General features: G+C 31.6%; 1 protein-coding gene across 1 annotated transcript in view; it reads right to left on the reverse strand.

Moving 5' to 3' along the window:
- LOC129938669 (J domain-containing protein) overlaps window positions 1-21,867 on the reverse strand; it is a 122,730-nt gene that overhangs the window by 10,796 nt on the left and 90,067 nt on the right. Inside the window, exon 3 of the mRNA XM_056046345.1 lies at window positions 1,796-1,912. Within this exon, the coding sequence (XP_055902320.1) occupies window positions 1,796-1,912 (117 nt within the window). The remainder of the gene's footprint in view (window positions 1-1,795; window positions 1,913-21,867) is intronic.

Raw genomic sequence — 21,867 nt, forward strand, 5'->3', positions numbered from 1 at the left:
TAAGCCTGAAATTCATAAAATAAATGCTGGTGTTCCCCAGGACTCCGTTTTGTCTCCGACTCTCTTCCTTATTTTCATAAATCATCTTTTGTCTGTCACTTCTAATTCATTAAACTATTTCGCTGACGATAGTACTCTAAGCTTTTTATATTCGTTTCTAGATTCACATTCTTGTCCTTAGGATGTGAAACTTCAACGGCAGCGTATAATAAGCTCATTAAATTCTAATCTCGGTAGCATTGCCCAATGGGGAATTATAAACCTTGTAGAATTTTATGCTTCCAAAACTCAAGTCTCCTGTCGTTAAAGCTCGGTATGTGTATCACAGATCACCTGTTATGAAATGATCACATATTCGATAGTGAGAAAAATGCTGCTAGATGCTTAGGATTTCTCCAACGGTGCAAGTAATTTTGTACGCCTTCTGATCTGGCTGTAATTTACAAGCCTTCATTCATCCAAAACTCGAAAACAACTCCCATATTTAGGAAGGTGCCCCTAAAACAAATTTAAGTATTTTTGAAATGATCCATGATCATGCCTTTCGTTGTTCTACCGATATTTTTATAAACAGTGTTCTGTTGAATTATCCAGTTGCATTCAACAATTCAGTCGTTATACTCGTACCTCAGGAACGCTCATCAGTTTATCCTTGAGCTCAGTTTCGGGCGTACTATCAAATAAAGATATTCTTTTTTTAACAGCACATCGAGAATGTGGAATGCTTTACCCAACTCTGTTTTTCCCTATCATTTTGATATTCAAATCTTTAATACCAATGTGTATCGGTATCTCCTCTTTCATCCTTTCCTATTTTCCTAAAGCTCGTACTGTGTTTAAACTTTAAACATCTTAAGGGTATTAATAAAAATCCCTAGAGTGCCCGTCAACTATAAAAAAAAATTAAAAACTCATTAAAACGAATAAGCTTCATTTTTATAACTAGAGTTGAACTTCGTAGCTTAAACATCATTCCTCATAAAACCGATCGGCAGCAAAATTGTACTCTGCGTCTGCAATATGTTGTTTATTTTATTGCTGTTTGTTAAATCTTGGGAGACAAGAAGACTTTATTTAAAAGAAATGCAATTGCCAATGAGTTGGTTGGCCAATTCTATTTTCGTACCGTAATAATTCATAAAAAGGATTTAACGGTTTATTGCCTCAATTTCTTTTAAATTGTTAAATTTTGTTTATCACATCACATCATATTATTTTTTTTTTTAATATTCAACATTTTCTTTATTGTTTTGAGTTTCAAATAACTTTAAAATTGCTTTAATTTCAAGGTATCAGATCATTTATTTCTTATATTTTATTGAACATATAATTTTAAGCCTTAATTATTATTTTCTGTAGTAATGTAATACAAAAAATAAGGAATAACAATAATGAGGAGCACTCAATGCAATACCATATACCTGCATGATGCTTGTCAGTTAAAGTATATTAAATGTTTCCTTGTCAATTAGTTTAAACAGAACCTAACCCACATTATTATCATACAAATATTTCCCATTTTCATGCAAATAACACGCATAATTACTTAGACAAAAATTCAAAGAAAGAAAAGGGAAAAATTAATAGAATCCTTACAGAAAAGACCCATTTTTCCAATCAAATTAAATATAGACAGTTATATCTTCTTTTCCCACTCCATACAATGTAAAAGGTTAATCAATGTAATGTCTTATATTTGGTTCCATTTTTATATCCGCATTATAACATGCTCTGAATAAATAATAATAAAAATAATAAATATATCTTTTAACAGAGCTTATCCTCTGTCACTTACCTGTCCGACATGTTCTTTCATTCCTAACCAGTTTTTGTAGCTCATAGCTATGCCACTATTACGCCATTTATCATAATTGGCACGCTTCTCAGGATCGCAAAGTGTTTCCTTGGCTTCCTGTAAAAATAGAGAAGATACAAGAAAATAAAAAAAATGGGTCAAGGATGAAAAGTTTAATTAGAAAAAACAGAAACGTATTTCTACACTAATTTGTTGGAATTATGTTTATTTTGTTCTGTTTAATTGGACACAAACTGTTGGATGAAAGGTTTTTGTTTATAATGAAAGCTTTTTGCGTATTTTAAATTATTCGTTTGTGCAATTTATTGAGGTTGGTGATTAAGGCTTTAAATTTTTGAAATAAGTTTAGGTTTTTGGATGTTAAACAAATAGTGTTCATTAATTTTTCTTTTTCTTTGCTTAGCAAGGATGCGATGCAAATTTCACTTCTAACGAAAACCTTTTTCATTATAAACTTGGCTACGATTAAGTTGTTTTAATAAGGATAATGATGCTTGCTTATTCCTTAATAGTGGTTGAAATTCAAGGAGAATAAAAGTATATTTATTTTATTATACCTTTTGCAGCTAAATTAAACTGCATTGTTGTTCTGTTCGTATATATGACTAGAGAAGGTGTCACGAACAAGAGTTTCAAGTACTGTCAAGGGTTTTATTATTTTACAATTCTAGATATTTTTACTTTAAATCAAACACAGAGTTTGGTGCTTTAAGTTTTATAAGTTTTTGCTGTTGTCAGATTTTGTAACATGGAGTGGTTTCATTTCGTATTTTAGTTTTGTTAAATATTTGTTGACTTTTTGTCCATCAAATAAATGAATAACGTACAATAGACGCACCCTCATTGCTAAACAGAATGGAATTTAAGTCCATTGAAAAGTAACCTTAAGGGTTGCATTTCTGAAGGGAATTCCAAACTTACTTAATCAAAAAAACCCTTTACTTGATTGCTCCAAAGTCATTTTATTTGAAATTACTATTTTTTATTTCAAAGAAAAAAGAAATTAGTGTAAGTTTGAAGTAAAAACTCTGTATAACCATTTTAAAGAAATAGTGGCCAGGGACATAGGTGGCGCTCTCACAAATTAATAGCTCACCCCCACACATACAAAAAAAAAACTACACATAAATGACATTTTTCAACATTTTAAGGTCCGTTTAATATAAATCAAAGATCTTTAGAGAGATGTTTGTGTCTATATCTCAAAAATCAGTAGAGATATCGACTTCAGTGTCTTTTTTAGTATATGAATTTAAAAAGTGAAATTTTTTGTTGAAGCAAAATATATAATTAAATGTTATATTATAATATGTAAGGTCATATCAAACTAGCATCATTTTGAGAAAAAAACCAACAGTAGTTTTATTTTATAAATCGAAAAACTTATGCATATATTTTTTTAATCTTGAACATTTTAAATAAAGTTTTTGCCATCTAGACAAATTTTGAGAAAAATTGAATTGACATTTTTGTATACAAAATAAAATATTACTTTTATCTTTTAAAAATATTGTTTTTAATATTTCATTAAATTTTGAGAAAAACCTAAATGATAGTTTTATTTACCAAAAATAATAACTTAAACTAACCCATTCAAAAAATTGAGGTTTTAGTAATTTTCGACAAAGATATCTTTTAAACAATTTGAGATTGTGGCTTCAAACTAATTTTGCCTCACAAAAAATATTGTTTTCGACATTTAGTAATTTTTTTATAAGAATCCAACAGTACGTTTATTCATAAAAAAAAATAAAAGCTACAAAACCTAGTTTGAAAAATTGGTAAAAATTGATATTCGGTTCTCGATATCTCGTAAACAATAGCAGATATTGACTCTAAAATAATTTTAGCAGCTGAGAAACGAAATATTTTGAGACACGTGTCCAATTTGGACGAATCAGCCGCCAAAATTAAAGAAAAAGCGGGCGTAAAAGCAAGTGTGAGTACTGTGCAAAAACTTATTACCAAAGCTAAACAAATAAAACGTCTTTGCAGAGCGCATATGTCCTGTATGAATGAGTGGCAGCTTGTAGTATTTTCAGACATAAAAAAAAAACAATTTTTAGTGTCTCGATGGTCTTCGAAAAATAGAGCATACTACAGATCAACTGCACAGCTGTTCTGGTTGCTTAATGGTATAAGGAGCCATTACCTACTACGGCATCATAGATTTGAAATTTCTCGATCATCGTATGAATGCCACAGCAAACAATAATGTCTTAAAAAAAGCTTTCACTGCAATCAATAATATTTCTGCGCCCTTGAAATGGAAGTTCCAGCAGGATACTGCTCCTATCCACACCGCTTAGCTCTTTAAATCTTGAAATGAGCTTTAAAAGGTTTATTAACTTGGGTACGAAACACGCCTGACCTCAACTTAATATAATATGTCTGCGAATGGTTAGACATGTGCATTCAAGAGGACACAAGCGTCCACAGGTTTTTCTCAAAACCCACCTCTGTCTATCAACTCCTACTCTCACCTCCCCGCGGTGAACATCGGGTGCCTAGTACCTCAACTGGAGATTGGGTTCCAACCCCAGTGGAAAGTTGTTGGGGGCAGCAAACGAGAGAGGGGGGAGAGGTGTTTCCAATAAGGCACCTCTCCTTATCCAGGCGGCAGCGGACGAATTCTCGAGATAGAATCAACGGTGGCGTCTACAGTTCCAGTAAGGTCGAACTACTTAGTGAACACCTTATAGGGCTTCTTCGACATATTCGGAGCCCAGGCCTATAAGGAGCGGTTCATCCGGCTCCCCTTCCTTGGAGTTATACTAAGGATTTGGCCCTCCAGGTTGGGGGTTGTGCCGTCGGGGTGACTTCCTGCCCACGTAAAAACATCATAGTTTCGAAGCAACAACAAGCCTCGGACAACGAGGCTCGAAGGACAACGAACTTCGGATATGTACGTGGAATTTTAGGTCCCTTAACAGACCACGTGCAGCCGAACAATTAGCGGAAGCCCTAAACTGCTGCAAGGCAGATATTACAGCCATCCAAGAAGTGCGATGGGATGGACCGGACAAACGCAAACTAAAAGACTGCGATATCTACTACGGCGACTGCCTCCGAGAACAAAGACAGCGTCTATTTGGGTGTGGATTTGTTGTTGGAACTAGGCTCAGGCAAAAAGTCTTGAGTTTCAACAGTGTGAGCGAGCGCATCACGACAATCCGCATCAAGGCTAAATTCGCCAACATAAGCCTAATATGGGAGCATGCCCCAACAGAGGAGAAAGATGAAGACACCAAAGACATATTCTTCGAGCTCTTGGACAAGACATATGAGCAGTGCCCTGGCTATGATATTAAAATTGTCTTAGGAGATTTTAATGCCAAGCTAGGAAGAGAAGACATCTTTGGTGGCATAATCGGGAGATACAGCCTGCACGACACTACCTCCGACAACGGATTCAGGCTGGTCGATTTCGCTGCGGGGCGAGACGTTCTGGTAGCTAGTACGCAGTTCACGCATCTTAATATCCACAAAGGGACATGGAAATCTCCTGATCAATCAACCGTCAACTAGATTGACCAAATTGCGATCGACGCACGACACTTCTCCAGTATCCAGGATAACCGAACAACATTGACTCGGACCATTACCTCGTTGTAGCCAAGGTACGGCTACGGATAACCCGATCCAAGCCAAAACAAGGAAGTACTGTGAGAAGATTCGACGTTAGACGGCTACAATCGCAAGAGACTGCCATGTCCTTTTTCGATCGAGTCTCTAATAACCTCCTAAGGAGTCCTATGCTTCCTGCATTAAGCATTGAAAACCAGCGGCAACATTGCCTTGCAGCCATCAGAGATGCCGCCTCTGAAGTGCTAGGTTTTGCACGGCCACCACAGCGAAACCCCTGGTTTGACGACGAATGCCGGCAAGCGCACGCAGCGAAACAACAGGCATACGAAACGGCGCTGCACGAAAGGACTAGAGCTGCTCGCGAGCTCTACGAGCAGAAGAGGAGAGGGGAACACGGGCTTCTTAGATGGAAAAAAAAGAGAGCATGAGAAGGGCACAATCGAGGAAATAGAGGGATGTCACAACAGGAATGAGGTTCGTAAATTTTACCAAAAGGTAAAAAAAACCTCCTAAGGGTACCAGCCACGAACCGAAGCCTGTAAAGACAATAAAGTCCTCTCTCGAGCATCTAAAATCCCTATCTATAAGACACTCATCATCCCGGTTCTCATTTATGGCGCTGAGGCCTGGACCCTGTCAAAGAAAGATGAGAGCGTCTTAGGATGCTTCGAGAGAAAAATTCTTCGGGTGATTTTTGGTCCTGTACGCATAGATGAAGAATGGAGGAGAAGATAATAACGACGAACTGTACGGGCTGTACAGCGACACTGACCTAGTTAGCAGAATTAAAGTCCAACGGCTTAGATGGCTGGGTCATGTAGAGTGAATGGACATCAACGCTCCAGCCCGGAAGGTCTTCGAGTTCAATCCCGAGGGACGGCGGCGCAGTAGAGGAAGACCGCGACTCAGGTGGCGCACCCAGGTGGGAGAGGACCTCAACCAACTTGGCGTGCGAAACTGGAGACAGCTAGCTAGGGACCGAGCTGGCTGGAGACGCTTGTTGGTTGAGGCCCAGGTCAGCCCCGGACTGTAGTGCCACCTTAAGTAAGTAAGAAAGAATGGTTAGCACGCAAGATACACGAGTCTGGAACCCAATATCAAACTAAATCGGAACTCATTAAAGGAATAATTAATAAAAATATGACTCCTTCCCAAAGGGATGTATGATCTTGAATTTAACGGTTGCGGTACAACACATTATTAATTCTTTTATCATTAAGTTTTAAATCAATGGAATTAGAACTAAAAAATTATTCAGTAATATTATCTATCTATTTTCTTATCTTATTCGGCATTTTCAAATGGGGTTTCTAATCAAATGTCCTAAAAAAGCGAATGTTATTAATTGATCTAATACTTAAATTTTTTTTCGCATATAATGTGAAAAAAATTTCTGAGCAAAGAAATTAATTTTAAACGTTTTGTTTGGAAATGACATTAAGATCCAAAGAGACAAAAAATTGGGGGTGCTAATCGGTTTTTGGGTAGTGTATACTCGTAAATACGATTACTAACTCAAAAAATATGGAAACCTTTAAAAAAATTCAAAATAACGTGTTTATTACGTTACATTTGTATGACACTACCTTTATTTCGTTCCTCTAACCAACTCTCACCAAAGATAATGAAAAACGCTATTAGCCAAATGAATGCAACGTTATGTTTTACCATTTAGCATATGTTAGTTGTAAGTTTTCTAGAACCTTGTCTTTCACCCGGCCTCAAAGAAAAAAAAATGTCAGGGAGTGTTTTAAAGCTCAAAATCTTAATGGAGTCTTGTGAGAAATATTACAGTCAGGAAGCTGTTTGTGCAAAATTGAAACTGTTTCACTGCTTTGTGGTTCCATTTTTGGTATCGCCATTTTTGTAGTAATGCGAAGTGTTTATAGTTTTCTCTTTAGCTAAGTCGTTGTTTTTAGTTTTATATATCGAACTAAAAACGAATTTTCTACTTTTGCGCTGAAATTTCAAAATTTATTTATTTTAAAGAAAAATTCTCAAATGGTATTGAAATGTTTTTGTATAAATGCGCAGTTGTACAAGTATTATTGGTTGGAAACACTGTTGTGAAAGTGATTGGTTCAATTTTCATATCTCTTCTGCGAATTTTTAAATTCAAAATAATAATTAACTCACATAATTCTTAAAGTTTAGTTTTTCAAGCTCTTTTATAAGTTTATCTAAGAAAAGTGTCAAATATTCAGGTAAAATAAATAGTTTAAGCTTTAAAACAAATCCTAAAGGCTGTTATTTGAGTCACATGACTGACCAAAAAAGAAAGTTAAGCCAAACGTCACCAGAACAAAACTACACCTGCAAAAAATCCGTTTCACTTGCATTCAAAAAAAGTATCAACCAACAAACAATCATGTCCATTTCCGAAGCTGATCTACAAAAGATTAAAATGAATGTCGATCTTTCACTGAACATCGAATTACCAAAAGCAACCGCCAACTACAAAAACAAAATGAAGAACTGAGCCTAAAAGTCCAACGTTTCGAATCCAGATGCAATATTTTAGAGGAGGATCTTGAACTTCAAAGTCGCGAAATTACCAGTGCTTTTCAAAAATCTCCTTTACGGCAAATCATTATTAAACTACCACTTTGCGGAACGTTTGGTAACCAACGATTGCTTGGACAAGGAAATCTCAGAAAAGCCCCAGGCGAAGATGGAATTCCATACGAATTTTTCAAGAACGCTCCTCCAAGATTCATCAACCAACTGAGGATCCTTTTCAATAAAGCGTTTCAAAATGGGGACATCCCCAGTTCAGTTAAAAAGTCAGTGATCTTCCCGATTCACAAAAAAAGGAGCTCTGGACCTTGAAAATTATCGAGGAATCTCTTTTATGAATTTCCTGGCGAATTGTTTTGTGGAGTTCTTGCAAGCAAATTGGAATCATGGGTTAACGTCAACAACATCCTTTCCGAATTTCAAGCTGGTTTTAGGAAATACTATTCAACCACCGACCACATTTTCTCAATTACTTCGATTGTCAAAGCTTTCCAAGCCAGGAACAAGAAGGAACAAGAAGGGCCACGCATTCTTTGTAGATTTTAAATCAGCTTTTGACTTGGTGAATCGTAATGCTCTCTTCTATAAGCTCTCGTAAAAAGGTATTTCAACTAAATTTATCCATGTTATAAAAGAAATGTATTTTGATTCTCAAGCAAGCATCTGTCAGGGATGGGTCAGTTTATACAAAATGGTTTCCAACAGACCATGGTGTCAGACAAGGATGTCTCCTCAGTGCCCTTTTGTTTTCACTTTTCATCAATGACATAGTGAATTTCCTTCCTGGTGGAATGTTTCCTCAAACAAACGAGTCCCACTCTCTGCGAAAATACAGAATTGTTAACGCTATTGTGAAGAATACACTTTGCTATGCTGCTCAAGTATGGGGTATGGAAGAATACGAAGCAATTGAAAAATTCCACCGACATTTTTTAAAAAAAACTTTTTAACCTCCCTCTGAAAATTAAAATAAATACATAGAAACAGGTCTTCCTAAAGTGTTTACCAGTAAATTAAAGACTCACGCGGATTATATCGTACAATTTTTAATCAACCAGATGAGCGCCTATCCAAGAAAATGCTGCGTTTCGAAATACGAAATGAGGATTGGTGGATGAGGAAATGGAAAAATATGGCAATCAGTTTTAATGAAGAAGTTTTGCTGGAAGAAAGAAATTTGGTTGATTTGAAGGAGCAGCTCTATCGCATAATTTGAAAACACGAAAATTCTGTTCGGGATGGTTTTAAAGCCCATGCTCGCGAGTCCCTCAGTAGAGTGTTGTACTCCCAACTCAATATGAGCTTAAATCAAGCAAATTACTTCCGAGACTCACTGAGCTTCAACGAAATCTCCTTAATTTTTAAAGCAAGATGCGAACTCTTAGGACTTAACGGAGGACCCTACAATGGAAGTTTTAACCAATTTTGTTCCTTATGTAATCTTAAATCCAAAGAAGACCGCTTTCATTTTATCAGTATATGTCCCATTTTTGCATCTCAACGGATATCTTATTGCGGACAAAGAACATTAACAATGCAACAAACAATAAAACTTTTGAACGAAACGAACTGGAAACCCCTCGCATCATTCCTGAGAGATATTTCCAAGTATATTTCCAAGATATTGCCTTTTTGTATCTTTTATAATTAATGATGACTGATTTTAGAACTACGACTAAGGGCAGATACTACACATCACGCGAAGGAAGTTAAATAAGGCATGTGCCTACAAAAAAATACTCTATTTAACTCCAGGCGTAGTTCCCCATTTTTAAAACCACCTCTTATAAAGGATTTTTCTTTTAAGATAAAACCAGAAATCTATGAATTATTTTTTCTTCACGGTCACTGATTTATCACTGCAGAAATTTGTTATTACTGTTCTTCCAAAACTTACCAAACACATTTCTCAAACATTTTAAATTTGCCAACGCCTTAAGCTATTTCAAATGCAGATAAAAATAGGCCTTCAACACATACAGAAATACCTACCTACTTAATCAAAAATGCAGATTTTAAACATTTATTTCGTTTTATAACATCAACAATAAAACATTATTTTCGAAGGAAATGGAATCATCAAAATAAAATCAGCTATGTCACGCATCATCCTTAAAAAAACATACCCCACGCTCAACCCCTTTTTAATGGCTTATTTAACTCTAGTACCAATATTCCCTACAGCATTTTATGTAAAGATAAGAAAACACACATAATATTTGCATCTCATCTTCAATTCACTACGCATCACTTGATTTTACTTTTGTACTTTATATACATTTATATATGTACATAAAAATGGTTGCGTAAAATTTTATATAGATATTTTTATATTTTATATAGACTCAACTCAAAACATAACAGAATACCCAATTGGCAAGGTCTATAAGAAAGATCCGTACTCACACTTAATCTTGTAAAATTTTATTTTTCGGGCATTAACACGAGGATGATTTTTCAAAAAAAAAAAAAATAAGACCGAAATGAAAAATTCAAAAATCAAGCTAATCATTTGGTTATGTTTTTCTTTGGCTGTTTGGAACTCTTAATGGCAAAGACGTGATGCGCACAGCTCAATAAATTCGAACTTAAAATATACTCTCGTCGAATAATAAATCAAAACTGCCAACAAAATTGATTTAGATTTGAAACGGATGCTGATGATGATGACGATGATGATAGCAAGACGAAGAAGATGAATTTTCCAGATTGTGCTGAATAATAGCATTGAAATTAAGATGGAAAATTATTGAAATAGTGATTGTAAAGAGTGTGAGTTTACAAAATTTATGACAAGAAGGAGGATGATTTACATTTTTATTGAAAACCATTCAAAACGATTAACATCAATATTGGTCTAGACGAACTTTTAGACTTTTTCAGAGAAAAAAACTGTTGTTGAATATTTTCTTTAGATTCTAAAGCTTCTGGGGTTTCGCATTCATTAATTCAAAAACTTTTGAAATTGCTGAAGCATAATAAGTGGAAGCAATATCATTGCTTTCTGGGTCATGGTCACTGTATACAATTTTCTTTTTTAATTAATTGGTGGCAGAAATACAAATCAAATGTTTAATTGGATCGGCGAAAGATTAAACAAAAGACAGGAAAATATTTATCCAGAACGATTCTACCTTAATCGTACATTTACCTGCTTCCGCTGATATGTATCTCATTACAAAAGGAATAAACTGAAGGCAGCGGTGAGCGTCTATAAGAAGTTTGTTTGATATGTAGGTACAGGGTGGACTATCTCTCTATCCATTTTGTTTGCAAAGTTTGGTATTTATCGACATTTCAGGGTCCGAAAAATCGAAATGTTCAGCAAAAAAAGTATATAAATATGGACCATTCTTTGTGCATCTAAAATTGTATCAAAATAGTTTTTTCCTTGAAAATATACCAATAGAGGTTAAGTGATCTTTCTGGTCTAATTTTACTTGTGGCATATAGGAACTATATGGTCAGTAATGCATTCGTAAAAAGTTCCGAATCCTTTTTTCTATTTTTCCCTCTGTCCTACCGCCGAAGACCTTAAGTTCATACTTAGAAATTCAAATCCTAAGCAGATTCGTGTTGGGTTTCCTTTTTATAATTTTGTTGAAACAGACATTTTTTGGAGTGAAATACAAATTGTTTGATATCAAAATCTTTATTTGTATAAAACAGTTCTGGAAAAACATTTTTCATCAATTTTTTGTTGTATTTTGTAGCAATTCGTACTTTGAAAAGTTGTACATTGAATTTTTCTAAAAAAAACTAATTAAAAGCTCGCAACAATATTCTGCTCTTGTTCCCGATATTTGTAGTTAAAAATGAATTTTTACTAATTTTAAGCACCATTTTTTAAAAATTTGTATTTCTTATTTTAAATAATACAGATTGGATGTTCTCAGACCATGATCTTCCCTTAACAACACATTTTAGCACAGAATGAGATCATGTGGACGTCAATACCTTCATTTATTCGCTTGATATCGAGTAGCGAATATTAATTTTTACCAATTTTAAGTATCTAATGTTTTTTAGGTTTTTGTTTATATTTTTTCCAAAACAATTTTGATTTTTCTTTAAATCTTACCAGATGTTAAAAACGTTATACCCGTTGCAATACTCTATTTTAAAGGTAAAATAATGTTCTGTTCGTTAAAAATTCGATGTGACAAACATTTTGTTTTCAGTTTTTCTGATCTATAAAAAAAAAGTTACTTGATATTTGAGTGATTATTCCGAGCGTACACAAACAACCATCTCTCTAAAAATATTTAATATAAATTCTAGGAACCTTGAAACTTCAGTATATGTCAAAATTTTCAATTTAAAAATCGATTACAATAGTTTCCAATACGAAGTAAACAATATCCTATATTTTGGACAAAAATCGAAAATTCAAATTTTACCAAAAAGCAGTTCAATAAATTCCTATATATTTTTTCTAAATTTTGTATTCTTTAAAATGGCTTTTTTTCAGTATAAAACAAATAGTAACAATAACAATAGTTTTCTTTTTGGATTCGTAAAAAAATGTTTTTTTTTTATAAATTCGATATCTAAGAAACGGGAAAACATTTATTTTTATAAATAAAACAATTGAAGAATTGTGTAAACAAAATTATTAAAGACAACTCCTCCAACGGTCTTAGAAAAATAAATAATAACTCTAAGTTTCTTAGAGTAATTTCTTATTTTATTCGCAGGTATATTTTAAGTTTTAAAATAGGCATCAGTACTATTTTTAAACATACTGTTTGGATATAAGAGTAAGCTAATGCGATTCAGAAGTGCATTTCATTTCTTCTTTAGTAGTTCAAAATATTTCAACAGATTCGCCCATGAAACATAAATGCAATCAATTTCTGTTCAATTTTTATTAAACATTCATACTACAAATTGGGTTTGAACACAAATATAATGCACGATTGGATCGTACCCACTTGCTCATGCAGCCGAAGAGTCTGTTTAGAAATATGTTCCCTGTATTTTAAGATTTATTTAAAAATGTACCTACCAAAAAATAAAAATGTTTTTAAAAATTTAAACGCCATTTGATTTCTGAAAAATACCTTAAATTTTTATAATTTTATTTAGACATCGTAAGAGCGGCTTTTATTCTGAATTAATTTTGCATACATTAATTTTTTTCAATTTAAGTTTAGGATTAGGAATTTATTTATAACGTTCTACATTTCAATTTCTTAAAAAAGGGGCTGCGATGCGACCCATACTGATAACTTCTCATCCCGGGTATCAATTTGTCCTGCTTAAAGGTTTATAGGTTTTCGTGTTTTGTTAAAAAAGCTATCAGTTGAATTATTCTTATAAATTTTAAAATTACCAAAAATATTTTTCATATCAAGAAATAATTTAGTTTGAAAATATAGTTTTGTAAAATAGGTTTTAAGCCATAAACAAATTTTTAACAATTTTAGTAACATTTTTAAATTTTTTATAAATTTTATAAAAACGGAACATGAATTTTTATCAAATTTGTATATGTTATATTAGTAGATTTTACTTTCTTACGAAAGACGGAAGGTTGGATTTTTTATAAAAAAAAACCACTGAATATCAAAAACAATACTTGAAGACAATATTTTTTTAATTTTTGAAAAGGTTTTTGAGTCGAAAGTAAATTTTTACCACGTTTTAGTACCTATTGTTTTTTTAGGTTTTATTTTTTGGAAAATAACTGCCAATTCCATTTTTCTCAAAATTTTCCTGAATGCTAAAAATAATACCTTCTTCTGTCTGCTATATATATAAAAATCAATGCCACTTGAATTATTCGTGGAAGTCCAAACAAGGTTTGTACGTAGGTAAAATTAAAAACAAAAAATCTTGAAAAGGTGTAAAATCAACAACGTTGCTTGTTTTCTTATCGTGAATTGCAACGTGAGCAGGAGTTCAATTCTAATGGTTAACGGTTATTTGTACCATCGAAAATAACCAAATTGAATATTGAACAAAAAAATGTGTATGACACAATCATGCAAACCGTTTCCAATAATACAGGTGGATTATATTTCTTGGATGCACCTAAGAAAAACTTTCGTAGTATCATTGATTTTAGCGACTATTGCATCTTCTGCATTAAAATTGCCATTGAATGTACAGGTGATTGAAACTCCAACTTGCAATATTTACAGAAATTCTGCTATGGCAAAAGTTCTGCGATTAAGGTCAATTATTTTATGGGATGAGTGCACAATGGCTAATAAAATATCAAAAAAAACTGTTTGGTGGTGCACTGATATTGCTGTCAGGGGACTTTCGTCTAACATTGCCTGTCATTCTTCGATGAACTCCTGCTGATGAAATAATCGCCTGTTTGAAGTCATGAGTTCTTTGGAGATATGTACGAAAAATGACACTGAACATTAATATGTGTATTTACCTACATTATAATGCAACTGCCCATAAGTTATTAAAACAATTGTTAGAAATTGGTGATGACAAAATACCAATCGACAGTACCAACGGATTGATCACTTTACCGAACAATTTTTGTACAATTTCGCAATCTATATATGAGTTGATAGAATGTGTTTTTCCGAATATTCTTTAGAATTACAGAAATCATGATTGGTTGAGAGAATGTGCCATTTTATATTATAAATCCAAAAAACTGAAAAAAAAAATGTGTCACCTCCAAAATTTAACGACTAAAATATAATTTCATCTGAAAAAATAATTTAAACAACGAAAAACAATGTTTTTGAAATCTGATAAAATTTTGAGAAAAATCTAATTGACAGTTTTTTTTTATACAAAATAAAAATCTAAAAAAAAACATTACTCAAAGTTATTAAAAATTGAATATCGATTCAAATATCTTTTCAAAAACTTGAAATATAGGCTTAAAACTTATTTTATCTTATAACAAATATTGTTTTCAACATTCGATAAAATTTTGAATAAAATCTAATTGACAGTTTTTTTTATAAAAAATTAAAAACCGAACAAAAATTAACAAAAGTTGGTAAAAATTGATTTTCGACTCAAATATCTTTTCAAAACTTTATATTGGCTTCAAAATAATTTTATCTTATAAGAAATATTGTTTTCAACATTCGATAAAATTTTGAGAAAAATCGAATTGACAGTTTTTTTACAAAAAATAAAAACCTAAAAAAATGTATACAAATTGGTAAAAATTGATTTCCGACTCAAATATCTTTTCAAAAATTGTAGATATTGGCTTAAACCTACTTTTATCTTTCAAAAAATATTGTTGTTAAGATTCAGTAAAATTTTGAAAAAAATCGAATTGACAGTTTTTGTACAAAAAATTAAAAACCTTAAAAAATTTAACAAAACTTGGTAAAATTTGATTTTCGACTCAAATATCTTTTTAAAAATTTTAGATATTGGCTTCAAACTTATTTATTTTACAGAAAATATTGTTTTCAATATTCAATGATCTTTATATAAAAATCCAACAGTCCGTTTTTTCATAAAAAATAATAATCTACAAAAAATAGTACGCAAATTTGGTAAAATTGATACTAGTACATAATAGACACACTTTTAAGCAAAAGAAATCGACAGACGGGATGGGAAGTTATCAGTGTGGGTCGCATCCCAGCCTCTTTTTTTTAAATTCAAGCGAAACTGCCAGTTGTAGTCACGACATGTAAGTCAATTGACAGTTATATGAATCAAGATGAGGCAATGAATTATCCAATTGAATTTTTAAATTCATTGGAACCGTCTGGTATACCACTCCATTGCTTGAATCTGTAAATTGGTTCTTTGATTATATTATTGCGAAACATTAATCCACCAAAACTGTGAAATTAAACCAGATTGACAGTGAAAAAGTTATTGTCAAATTTGATTGAAGCTACAATCTTAACTTTTTAATCAAAAGGAGAAATGTGTTTGATACAGCGTATCCCAATGATTTCAACTGACATGACATTTGAAGTTGTTTTTAAGAAAATTGAATTGTGTTTATTTTTGAACGACAAACCTGGGGATTACTGTCATTTTAGTCCTTACAAATTTAAAAACTCCTAACGCAAACCGGCTGAAAACCTTAATTTCCAAATTTGAAGGCAATCGACCCAATACTTGGGTTTTCGGACGAACGGAATCGCATTTTTCGACGTATCTTCATATATAGTTCCTATATGTCGCAAGTAAAAAAGATCATCTGATAGTGTATTTAGAAATCACTAAAATTGAAAATAAATATTCATTATACTTAATTTTTTACGAACACAAAATAATTTGTATCACAAAAAGAAAAAAAATTTGACATCTATTGTAAATGATTACTTCAAAAAACTACTACTCAGAATGGGTTACAATATTATTTTCAATAGAATGTCTGAGAAAAGAGAAAGATATTGACTTCAAGTTTATTTAACTTTATGTTTACAAAATTTTGTTGTTGAAATTCTGTAAAATATCCTTTAAAAAAAAACAATTTAGAGTGTTTTTCTCGTGCAGTATTAAAGCCTTACCTAAAATACTACACAATGAATTTGACGACTCAAATATTCTGGAAGTAAACGATTTAAACCTGATATTTTGATAGATTTAAATTACGATGCGGCTTTTTACAAGATTTTAATTACGATTCATGAAGGGTGCACTTTAATGTCCTATAGCCAGAAACCGTTAATATGGTCTTGGAGAATTTAACTGATCGCAAGAAGTTGTATTTCATAGTTAATCGGAATGTTTGCTATTAAAATTATATTTTGTAATTTTTATTGCATTTATAAAAGAATAATTAATTTGATCCACCCTTTACATATATATATGTAAATCTTCCATCATGCATTATAAACTATAGTGCTTTCAGATGACAGATGCCGATTTCCACAGCATCACATGTAAATAACATTATAATGATGGAAAATTCAATTTTCATTTACGTCGTCGTCGTCACAGTTTTTTTTTTGTTCCTTCTTCCTTTTTTGTTTTAAATTAAAAAGCACGCAGACTACACAAACAATTCACCTTCAATGGTTCCCTATCTGAATTACAAAATAAAAAAACAGCGAAGTGATTTAAATTTATCAGAATAATTGGATCGTCGAAGGATCTCAACGAACGAACGCCAAAAGTTGACGCTAATATTGATGTTGTGCGTTACGTAAAACCTCGTCATCATCATCATCATCGTTATCCTTATTGACAGGGAAGGCGACTTTATTATATACAAAGTGATTTCGAAATTCAAAAGTAATTAGCATATTTCAGTGTAATTAGTAAAAGTACTTTTTACAGTAAGTGAAGTGATGTACATATACGTAAATATATCCGTATATGTTTTCATATTATTATATAAAAGATTATATAACCATGAATGGAGTTGGCTGGAAAATCCCTCAATATCATTTATGTAAGTCAATAATAATCAATATTCATCATTTCGTGTATGCTCGTATGAACTGAACATAATATATGTAAAATTAATGCATAAAGTTATGTCCAATATCGTAGTGAAAAAAAAGACAATAAAACAATATTAACAATATAAGCATTGTTTACCAGAATATATGAGGATTTTAATATTATCCTCCCATAAAACTCTGCGCGTGTATTTCAACAGAACAAAAACAACATTGCATCACATTTTTCCGAGGAAAGTGTAATTTAAATAATAATTTGTATGAAAAACAAAAAAAGATTATGGTGACCAGATTTGAAATTGAATTTAAGTATTTTCAACATTCTTTTTGAGTGTAAGAATTGTATCATAATTTCCATCATTACGATTTTTATAAACATAAGGTAACTCTTTAAGTGGTTTTCTGTTTTGACCAGAATTTAATAATTTAATTTAATACCGCCTTAGTTCAATTCCAACTTTAAAATCAACCTACAACGTAAGGTATTTAAGATACCTTGTGATTCGAAAAAAAACCATATAATACGTTTTTTTTCAATGAAATTCATTATGATATTTCAAATCAAATATCCCCTTCCTTATTTTTCCATTTAAATATTTTTAGCATCGTATTTTATTTTCAAAAAATCCGTATTAGCTGTAAGTCCTTACCTGTCCTACATAAACCTTAAAAGAACGCTGACGTACTTATGCTAAGACAGTTCTTAACATAAAACCACAAAAAGTAAAAAAACCGTTTGTGGTCTTATTAGGGATTCGTCGTCATAAGATTATAACATCAGTCTTTTGATTATTCTTATTGAAAAAAGATAAACATATTGTTAAAAATGAATTTTTTTTAGTTTGGTTAGTTAAAATCGGAGTTTGTATTCAGAATTAACACTATCACTTAACTCTTAAATGAACTATTACTTCAAATAGATCAATTGAAGACCCATAAGTCATTTTATAACAAATGCGAAATTTTGAAAACTAAGCGTAATACTAAAACGATTTAAAAAGTGTTGGGAAGATATGGATATGAACTTTGCAAATTCATTGTACAACTTATTGTTTACATGTTAGTCACAAAAAAACAATCCTTGGCTTTTTAAAGCATTTTTACAATACATATTTTGAAAACCTGACGGGACAAACAAAATTTAAGATGATATTCGAAGTCGAAACATCTCAATTCTTCAAAAAAGTATTGTTTTGTTTGTGCACCAGAAAAAATGTTATTTTGTAGACCGGTGCAGTGTAACGAACTGGATAGATATTTATCTCTAAACATTCATGTAGTTCGGTTGAAAAAGTATATGTGTACTTGACTTTAAATCCAAAATTGGGTTCAAAGTTAAGCATATAAACATTTCTACAAGTAAACTAGGTGATTGTTTACAACTTCAAATAGAAAATTATTGTAATGGGTTCGATTTGTCAAATTGAAAATTTTGACATTTCTCGACGTTTCAAGGTCCCTAGAATCGAAATAAAAGATTTTTAGAAAGATGTCTTCGCGACGTTTCTTTCATCGTCCATAGCTCAAGAACCAGAAGAGATATCAATTTCAAATAAATTTTGTTATACAGATATAATAAGGCAGAAAGATGCAGAAAGGGCTCTCAAGAAAATTGCGTGGGTGGTTTTTTTACCATAGCAGTTTGAAAAAAAGGTGAAACTTTTGGTTAACCCTAAATATCTTACGAACCAAAAATACTAGAGACTTGAATTAAATTTTATGTAATAAATTGTAACGTGATATGAAAGAAGTATATTTTTTGAAAAAATAACTGAACAAACAAAATTTGTCACCTCCAAAATGTTACGGCTAAGATATGATTTCATCTCCGAAACAATTTTGTGCAATGAGAAAAATATTTTTGACATCTGATAAAATTTTAAGAAAAATCTAATTGCTAAAAATAAAAACCTAAAAGGAACATTACTCAAAGTTGGTAAAAGTTGAATATTGATTCAAATATCTTTTCAAAAACTTGAAATTTAGGCTTCAAACTTATTTTATCTTATAAGAAATATTGTTTTCAACTTTCTAAAAATGTTGAGAAAAATCGAATTGACAGTTTATTTACAAAAAATAAAAACCTAAAAAATGTATAAAAGTTGGTACAAATTGATTTTCAACTCAAATATCTTTTTTTAAAAATTGTAGATTTTGGCTTCAAACTAATTTAATCTTATAAGAAATATTGTTTTCAACATTTGATAAAATTTTGAATAAAATCGAATTTACGATTTTTTACAAAAAATAAAACTCTAATTAAAAACAATACTTAAACTTGGTAAAAATTTAATTTCGACTCAAATTGCTTAAAAATATTGACTTCAAACTTATTTTATTTCACAGAAAATATTGTTTTCGATATTCAGTAATTTTTATATAAAAATCCAACAGTCCGTTTTTTATAAAAAATAATATCTACAAAAAATAGTACGCAAATTTGGTAAATATTGATACGAGTACAAAGACAAATCGACAGACGGGATGGGAAGTTATCATTGTGGGTCGCATCACAGCCTCTTTTTTTAACTAAGAAAACGCCAACTTATCATATTTAAAGTTTTTATATTTAAAAAAAAGGCTGCAATGTGACCTACACTGATAACTGCCCATTCTTGCTCGCCTGTCGAGCGTTTTGTGTGAGTTGAACAAGTTTAAAGTCAATATTTGTCTGTTTTCTCATAATACTTGAGAAGGCTTTCATGCTTCGTAAAAAAAAGTTGAAAGTCAGTTGAATTTTTCTAAAAAAAAAATAACGAAAGGTTAAAAACAATATTTTACATACGATACAAAAAGTTTGATTTCAATATCCAGCAAGTCTTACAACTATACTTCGTGTTATTTCGAAAGCTTAACATCTAAAAAGACTGGACATAAAGATGAAGCCACCTTTTCGAAAAGAGCCAAGTGGTCTCCTCCGATGAAAATAAATTTATTTTGGAAGGAACCAATGGCTATAGCTTCTACTTCCACGACCTCCGCAACACATCATTTGGACCGAATGTATATCCGCGTCGGAGGTATGATGATGTGAGGCGACATTTCTTATCTAGAAACCTGCGGACTACAATACATGTCAACTACAATGAATACCTTTGTCTTACAATGGTATCTTGCAAAAGGCATTTGCATACTTTTATAACCTTTTTGGACCCCTGCCTTGGATTTATCAACATCCCAGTAGGATGTTTCAACAAGTTCATCGGGGAATCAACAATTTTTTCCTTGGTGAATGAAAGCTACACTCCATGAAAACATGGTAAAACCAACAATGAATCATACGATAATCCACCAAACACACACAGCCCGGTTAGTAAAAAAATATGTATAGATAAAATGTGGATCAATTAAGCTGGCCACTATATTCTCTAGATTTAAATATCATTGAAAACGTTTGGGGATGGTTGACACGTCTTGGATCAGGACAACAATATTTGAGTGTACCCGAACTTACCGACGAAGCCAACAAATTTGCTTAATTTGCTCGATTTCAATCAATCATTTCGCTAGTTTGTATGCATCCCTTTCAATCCGGATATGTGAAGTTTGTTGCGTACATAAAATAGTCCAGTTATCCAAACTTTAAGTTGTACATGTAATATGTAAAAAGGAGCAGAAATCCCTGAAATGTGTTTTCCTTAAAATGTCCTATTCAAGTGGCACAAATTTTCGGCATTTAATTTTGCTGGTTTTTAGTTGATAGTATTTTGTTAACAATTAAATTTTAGGATTAAATTTTTCTTTTACCAAATTACCAACAATATTTTTCACATAAAGAAATAGTTTAGTTTAAAAATTTAGTTTAGTTTAGATTTTTAGTCGAAAGAAAATGTTTACCAATTTTAGTAGCATTTCTTAAATTTTTACGAATTGAATGAATGAAATTAATTTGAGAGATATCAAGAACTGAACATCAATTTTTACCAAATTTGTAATTTAAAATTAGCTGGAAGTCATGATCTCAAAGTTTTGAAAAGATATTTGAGTCGAAATTCAATTTTTATTAACTTTTGTTAAATTTTCTTTCAAGTTTTTATTTTTGGTAAGCAAACTGTCAATTTTATTCTTCTAAAAATTTTACCAGATGTTAAAAACTTTATTTTTCGTTACACAAAATTGTTTTTGAGATAAAATCATTTTGTATTCGTAAAGTTTTCTAGATAACAATTTTTTTTTAGTTTTTTTTTTTTTGATTTATAAAAAGAACCGTTAATTGTTTTTTTTTCAAAAAATAAATTTGTTTGGTATCACCTTACAATATATTATATTATATTTAATTCAAGTCTCTAGCGTCATTGTTTCATTAGATATTTAGGGTTAACTAAAATGTACACCTTTTTTAAACTGCTATGGTTAAAAAACACCCAATTTTTTTAAGAGCCCTTTCTGCATCTTTCTGCCTTTTTGTCTGTATGACACAATTTATTTGAAGTCGATATCTTGTCTGGTTATTGAGCTATGGACAACGAAAAAAACATCGCGAACGTACAAACGTACGGACACGCACGCACACACATCTTTCTAAAAATCTTCTATTTCGACTCTAGGGAACTTGAAACGTCGAAAAATGTCAAAATTTTC

Source organism: Eupeodes corollae, chromosome 1 (assembly GCF_945859685.1).
Source record: "Eupeodes corollae chromosome 1, idEupCoro1.1, whole genome shotgun sequence".
NCBI classification, from domain to species: Eukaryota; Metazoa; Arthropoda; class Insecta; order Diptera; family Syrphidae; genus Eupeodes; species Eupeodes corollae.